A 7,465-nucleotide genomic window follows, 5' to 3' on the forward strand; every position below is an offset into this window, starting at 1 on the left:
ACCAGCACATCGGTACTATAACAGAACACTACCTGAGTCAGCTAGACCAGCACAGCTGTGGTACTATAACAGTACACTGCCTGAGTCAGCTGGACCAGCACAGCTGTGGTACTATAACAGTACACTGCCTGAGTCAGCTGGACCAGCACAGCTGTGGTACTATAACAGCACACTGCCTGAGTCAGCTAGACCAGCACAGCTGCGGTACTATAACAGCACACTGCCTGAGTCAGCTAGACCAGCACAGCTGTGGTACTATAACAGTAGAACTGCCTGAGTCAGCTGGACCAGCACAGCTGTGGTAGTATACAGCAGGTGTCATGGCCGTCGGCGGGACAAACCTTGCTAGTGCACCGGAGCGGTATAGTCAGGGTTGTGGTGTAATTTCCCATGTCCTTTTTTAGTGTGGAATATTTAATGGTAATGATACCAGCTGTAACACAAGGGCTGTGTTCCAAATTGCGTACTTCCATACTGTATAGCATGCTAAAAACTAATGTAGTGTGTCCCAATACATTGTATGCGACATGCTGTATGGCAAAAATACCAGGATGTCCTACTACATCCGGTGGTCTTTTGCAGTATGCAAGCCATGCAAGCAAGACTTTTCTGGCTATTCTGACCCACAATCCATTGCACAGCAGAAATTACGTCACGTCAAATTTCAAGGTGCAATGTTATGACACAGTGGTATGTCCCAATTGGATGCATACAGCGTGCAAAGTTTGTACTTTCTAGGGGCAGCTGTAGTACGTACTGGTGGTAAAAGTAGAAGTATGCGATTGGGAAATGGTTCTTGACCGGTGTGGCTGTGTCCTCTCTCTCTCTCTCTCTCTCTCTCTCTCTCCTCTCTCTCTCTCTCTCTCTCTCTCTCCCCCACCAGGCAGGAGGGTGAAGGTCCGCCCCCCCGGCCGCCTGCCTGACCGACGCCCGCCGCCGCGTCTCGCCATTCGTCCCGGCCGGTCCTCATCACGGGGAGGAAGGGCGCGATCAAGCTGAAGGGTGCGGCGGCGTCCGAGGGGCCGGGCGAGCGGGCGTGGACGACGCGGTCCCTCAGGGAGCGGCTGACCCACCTGCTGGCGCTGAGGCCGTACCGGCGGGCGGAGCTGCTCCTCCGGCTGCAGAAGGACGGACTGACCGGCCACGACAGAGACATGCTGGACTCGCTGCTGCTGCAGGTGCTGCACCCACTGGTTGATTGGTTAATTGGTTGATTTAATTGGTTAATTGGTTGGTTTGATTTATTGGACACTTACAATTTGAAAATGTGTGTACATTAATTGGAGTAAATCTGTGTCTGCTCGTACGTGTGTGTGTGTGTGTGTGTGTGTGTGTAGGTGGGTCAGCTGAGCAGCAGAGACAGTACATACACTCTGAAGGACGGCCTCTATAAGGAGCTCCAGAGAGACTGGGCTGGGTACACCACAGGAGACCAGCAACTCCTCAAGAGAATCCTTGTCAGGTAACACACACACGCGCGCACACACACACACACATGCACACACACACACACGGAACGTATAGCTTATAGCTATATTTTAGACCAAAGCATCCAAATGAGTGAACAATGAAAGTACCTGTCTGTACCTGTGTGTGTCTGACTGTCTGTGTGTGTGTCTGACTGTCTGTGTGTGTGTCTGACTGTCTGTGTGTCTGACTGTCTGTGTCTGACTGTCTGTGTGTCTGACTGTCTGTGTGTCTGTGTGTCTGACTGTCTGTGTGTCTGTGTGTCTGACTGTCTGTGTGTCTGTGTGTCTGCCTGTCTGTGTGTCTGTGTGTCTGACTGTCTGTGTGTCTGTGTGTCTGACTGTCTGTGTGTCTGTGTCTGACTGTCTGTGTGTCTGACTGTCTGTGTGTCTGACTGTCTGTGTGTCTGTGTCTGACTGTCTGTGTGTCTGTGTCTGACTGTCTGTGTGTCTGTGTGTCTGACTGTCTGTGTGTCTGTGTGTCTGACTGTCTGTGTGTCTGTGTCTGACTGTCTGTGTGTCTGACTGTCTGTGTGTCTGACTGTCTGTGTGTCTGTGTCTGACTGTCTGTGTGTCTGTGTCTGACTGACTGTGTGTCTGTGACTGTTGATCTCTCTAGGAGGTTGTTTCAGCCCCAGAACCTCCTCTCGGTCCCTGAGACCCAGGTCAGCCCGCTCCGAGACACACCCAACTCTTCCCCTGCGCAGGTAGCCCAACCCCCCCCCCCCCCCCCCCCCCCACACACACACACACACTCACACACATACACACACACACACACTCACTTACACACTCACTCCTAAAGCAGAGATCTGGTAGCAGTTGGAGTGCAGCTACTGTACCTCAGTCAGTAAGAATTTGGTTGTTTGTTTATTTCAAAGTTGTTTTAGCCCAAGATGTCCACAAGTGAGGTGGGCAGAACACACGAACAGAAATGAAATACCCACACAAAAAAGATAGAGCTGTTTCTAATACAGCTGTCTTTACACTCTGGTCCTGAGACTCTGACAGGATGTTATACTCACTCTGACAGGATGGCCCAATCTCAAACCACCCCCTAAGCCCTCGCCCTATCCACTCCCCCTCCGTTTGCGCGTTCACGCCGAGCTTCGCCATGCTAAGGGCCGTCCCAAACCAATTATCTAGGAGTGCGCTTGGAGTGCGAGTGGGCTGTCAACCCCTTAAATAGCAAGCCTGCATCGGTGCAAGCTCCCGATAGCCGAAGCAGGAAGTGCACGTGCCAAATAGATGCCGCAGGAAACCACATATAAATAAAGTTCCGTCTTCCTACACTGTCAATTATTTTAGATTATTTTACAGCATTCAAACATTTGTTTTTCTCACACCGATTTCACTGCATCAAACAAAATCGCAGAATATGGTGTCAAAATATACAACCAAGTGATACAATCACTTTATCCCTAGATCACTTGACTTGTAGCAAACTCTTAAAAGCCTGTATTCATAGCCGACATAAAATAAATCTAAATAGGCCTAGGTCTACGTCAAATGTAGCCTACATCATATATTCCTTTCCATCAGGCTGCGATATGCAAATGGTTCTTCACAAAAGAAGGAATGCTGCCAAAGAGGCATAGGAGTAAGTTATTAATTAATTTATGTATTTGTCTCGGGACAGTGTTATAGTATTAATTTAGTTAGAGTTCATTTGAAAAAACATTTCCGTTTGGACTTTTGACCATTTCTCATCATACATGGATTTAATTATAGTGATTTATATTTGTATTATAAATCCTAAACATTTTTCCCATCAATCACCTAAACATGCCATGGTGACGGCCCTGTCCCGGTCGGTTCCGGTGGAGTGGGGAGTCCATCCCACATTTGGCTTTCCATTTATATACCCTCCCCTTCGATTGAGAGTGCCCTCCACAGCTGCGAGTGACACTTCATTTGGAGGGACACTCGGTGGTGGAGTGGGAGTGGGTAGGGGGTGGTTTGGGATTGGGCCGATGTGATACTCACTCTGACAGGATGTGATACTCACTCTGACAGGATGTTATATTCACTCTGACAGGAAGTTATACTCACTCTGACAGAAAGTTATACTCACTCTGACAGGAAGTTATACTCACTCTGACAGGATGTTATACTCACTCTGACAGGATGTGATACTCACTCTGACAGGATGTTATACTCACTCTGACAGGATGTTATACTCACTCTGACAGGATGTGATACTCACTCTGACAGGATGTTATACTCACTCTGACAGGATGTTATACTCACTCTGACAGGATGTTATACTCACTCTGACAGGATGTGATACTCACTCTGACAGGATGTTATATTCACTCTGACAGGATGTGATACTCACTCTGACAGGATGTTATACTCACTCTGACAGGATGTGATACTCACTCTGACAGGATGTTATACTCACTCTGACAGGATGTGATACTCACTCTGACAGGATGTTATACTCACTCTGACAGGATGTGATATTCACTCTGGTTTCTCCCTCAGAGATACTCTGTGGCAGAAGAATACACAGACCCTCTGGCCAATAAGAAGCCCAGGATCTCTCACCTGTCCGGCAAGCCCATCGACGGCAGACGGGGTCCGAGTCCGTCCGGCCGGAGAGAGGCCGACCACAGGGCGCGGGGCGCCGCGGCGACCGAGGACGGCGGCTGCGGCGTGACCTCGTCTGACCCCCGGCCGCCCTCTGAGCCCTCGTCAGAGGCCGCGACCCGGGATGGACAGGCGCCCTCCACGGGAGCGGGGTCAGTGGCGCACCCCCCCCCTCGGCCGCCCCCCGCCCCCCCCCAGAAGCTCCCGGACGCTGGCCGACGCAGCCGAGACAGCAGGCGGAGCAAACACAGACAGCGGGGGGAGGGGCTGGCGGGCGCCGACGGAAGAGAAGGAGGGAACGTCCACAGCCTGAAGCACAGAGGTAGGAGGCGCTGGCGCCGGAGCTAGAAGCACCAGCTCCACCGGTCTGTTAAACCAGCCATGCCTCTATGGCGACCCCTAGTGGTCAAACGAGGGAAGCCGTTCAATGGCTTCTTCACTCTATGATCTGTCCTTGTGTTCGCAGAGAGAAACGGAACGTCCTGTGATGCCAGTGTCCTTCCAGTAGCCAATGACAGGACAGATTACTTGTTGTAAGAATACGTTTCCTATCTTCAAACACCTATGCGCGCACGCACACACACACACACACGCTGTCTGTTTTGCTGAGAGGCTGAACTGGAAAGAGTGTGTCTGATTGCGTGGAGGCTGGTGTGTGTGAAGCCTCTCCATCTCTGCCCCCCCCAGGAAGTACACGGAGATCTGTGACCGTGAGCAGAGACTGAGCTACAAGCAGGACTTCAGCGTGGAGTACCAGGAGTACCTGGGCCTCCACGCACGCATCGACGGCGTCACGCGCCAGTTCACCCAGCTGGACGCACAGCTCAAACAGCTGCGTCACGGATCACACAGATACCAGGTAATATACATGTACAGTACATACACACACACACACACACCTCCACACATACACATACACACACACATACATACACACGCACACACACACACCTCCACCTGAGCCTGGCATGGTGACTGTTGCTAAAGACAGTCCAAAAGAAAAACAATGGCAAAAGAAACTGGCCCATTTTTATAGATTAATTATTCTTAATGTCCTCCTTCTTTGTAGAGAATTCACAACCAGATTCTACAAGAATATCGCAAAATAAAAAAGGTAGATTTCCATAAATTCAGCCTTTTTCTCATGCATGTAAGCCATAATATAAAGAGAATACACATTTTTCCTGTTTTAAATCAGTTTTGTTTTCTGTCCCTGCAGTCAAATCCCAACTACAGACAAGACAAGACTCGCTGTGAATACCTGCATAACAAGCTAGCGCACATCAAGAGACTCATCTCACAGTATGACCAGCAGCAGCTCAGGAACTGAGGCACTGGGGGACCGATTCCATTGGCAGGGAGGATTGGAGAGAGAGAGAGAGAGAGAGGGAGGGAGGGAGGGAGAGGGAGAGGGAGAGAGAGAGAGAGAGAGAGAGAGAGAGAGAGAGAGAGAGAGAGAGGGAGACATCCCAGATGGCCCTCCATGTACAGTAGTGCAGTGTGTGGGTGAACACAGTTGATATCTGTGGTGTTCTGTTCCTAACTACAGACCAGAGCTTCACTTGGGCAGGAGCTCACCAGAGCTGAGTACCAGAACCTCAAATGTTCTCCTGCTCGGCAGAGCTGAGTACCAGAACCTCAAATGTTCTCCTGCTCGGCAGAGCTGAGTACCAGAACCTCAAATGTTCTCCTGCTCGGCAGAGCTGAGTACCAGAACCTCAAATGTTCTCCTGCTCGGCAGAGCTGAGTACCAGAACCTCAAATGTTCTCCTGCTCGGCAGAGCTGAGTACCAGAACCTCAAATGTTCTCCTGCTCGGCAGAGCTGAGTACCAGAACCTCAAATGTTCTCCTGCTCACCAGAGCAGAGTACCAGAACCTCAAATGTTCTCCTGCTCGGCAGAGCAGAGTACCAGAACCTCAAATGTTCTCCTGCTCGGCAGAGCTGAGTACCAGAACCTCAAATGTTCTCCTGCTCGGCAGAGCTGAGTACCAGAACCTCAAATGGATGTGAACAGGACAGTTTAGTCAATTAGCAGACATTTTTATCCAAAGTGACTTATGATTATGAGTTTATATAAGTGCCTTTCTCAAGCGCTAAAGGATTGATTGAGCATTACCAGCCCGGTCCAAACGGCCTGGCCTCTAACCAGCAACTGTTCAGTCAAGGTCAGATTCTCTGACCGCTGGGCTACCTACTGTACTGGTCAGTACTGCTGGTCTAACTTACTGGTCAGTACTGCTGGTCTAACTACTGGTCAGTACTGCTGGTCTAACTACTGGTCAGTACTGGTGGTCTAACTACTGGTCAGTACTGCTGGTCTAACTACTGGTCAGTACTGCTGGTTTAACTACTGGTCAGTACTGCTGGTCTAATCTGTTTCAGTGCAAATCCAGCACTAGTGCAGATACGTCAGGACAGGGCTGTTTTACCATGTGATTAAGCCAAGGCTCCAGCTGATTGCCTTTTACTAATGTTAGCTATTTTTCCCATTTATTTATAGCACAAGTCTGTTAATACTGCCAAACTTAGTTGACAGTATTGAGCCACTGCAGCGCAGACTGTGGTCACAGTGTTGTTAACACAGACGGGTCCTAGTTCTCCTGGGTCACCTGGCGGTGTTGCTGTACCAGATCAGGACTGTCTCCTACACTGGCCTCTGGGTGGAAATGAGTGACTTGACAACACAACAACAGTATTAAAACATACCAAAAATTATCTTGTATTTGTATTTCTTGTATCCACACTGCTGTAGTTATGGAACCGTGTGCATATTTCTGCTGTCAGATTCTAGTGATCGACAACTAGCATTCTCTCTCCCACCATCTTTGTAGCTCTATAGCTCACTCACTCTGTCACTGTCACTCTGTCACTGTCACTCTGTCACTCTGTCACTCTGTCGGCCGGCCCGTGGGCGGGGGAGGGGAGAGACTGGCGCAACGTACACAAGTCTCATTAAGTTGTTTGACCAGGTTGTGTTGAACATGATACTTCTTACTGGAGCAAGAAATCACCTTATTTCTGTCTGTCCATCACTCTCTTCCTCTCTGTCCATCATTCTCTCTCTCTCTCTATCCACCTCTCTCTTCCTGTCTCTCCATCGCTCTCTCTCTCTCTCCTCCTCTCCATCGCTCTCTCTCTTCCTGTCTATCGATCACACTCTGTCTTCCTGTCTGTCCACCCCTCCCACTGTCTCTCCACCTCTCTCTCTTTTACTTTCTGTCCATCACTCTCCCTCATTCTCTCTCTCTCTCTCTCTCCATCCCCTCCTCTCTGATTCTCTACCATTTGTGGGTGACGGGGGACTGTCACTGATCATGTGAGTGTACATTTGTGTGGAGCCGTGTTTTATGTTAGGATATTTATGGTAATCAGACAGTAGACGAGTTCATGAATGGCTCCTGAACG

At 49.7% G+C, this 7,465-nt stretch overlaps 1 protein-coding gene across 2 annotated transcripts; it reads left to right on the top strand.

The window, feature by feature from the left end:
* The first annotated feature begins 898 nt into the window (after positions 1–898).
* LOC311319426 (RNA polymerase II elongation factor ELL-like) lies at positions 899–6,744 on the top strand. 2 transcript variants are annotated; one of them, XM_084450986.1, is made up of 8 exons: positions 899–1,178; positions 1,338–1,462; positions 2,086–2,173; positions 3,954–4,380; positions 4,525–4,591; positions 4,746–4,917; positions 5,128–5,172; positions 5,278–6,744. In XM_084450986.1, the coding sequence occupies exons 1-8, from the start codon at positions 1,155–1,157 to the stop codon at positions 5,386–5,388; spliced, it is 1,059 nt and encodes a 352-aa protein (XP_084307112.1). In that variant the 5' UTR covers positions 899–1,154; the 3' UTR covers positions 5,389–6,744. The 2 variants fall into 2 exon arrangements, with proteins under 2 accessions (XP_084307112.1, XP_084307113.1); XM_084450987.1 differs by having other exon boundaries at positions 1,347–1,462.
* The last annotated feature ends 721 nt before the right edge of the window (positions 6,745–7,465 follow it).

The sequence above is a fragment of the Borostomias antarcticus genome (genome assembly GCF_949987555.1).
Source record: "Borostomias antarcticus genome assembly, chromosome: 16".
NCBI classification, from domain to species: Eukaryota; Metazoa; Chordata; class Actinopteri; order Stomiiformes; family Stomiidae; genus Borostomias; species Borostomias antarcticus.

Coding starts and splice junctions, on each gene's coding strand:
- LOC311319426 (XM_084450986.1), top strand. CDS start 1,155: ATGCTGGACTCGCTGCTGCTGCAG. Junction 1,179..1,337: donor TGGACTCGCTGCTGCTGCAG/GTGCTGCACCCA, acceptor GTGTGTGTGTAG/GTGGGTCAGCTGAGCAGCAG. Junction 4,592..4,745: donor GACAGGACAGATTACTTGTT/GTAAGAATACGT, acceptor TGCCCCCCCCAG/GAAGTACACGGAGATCTGTG.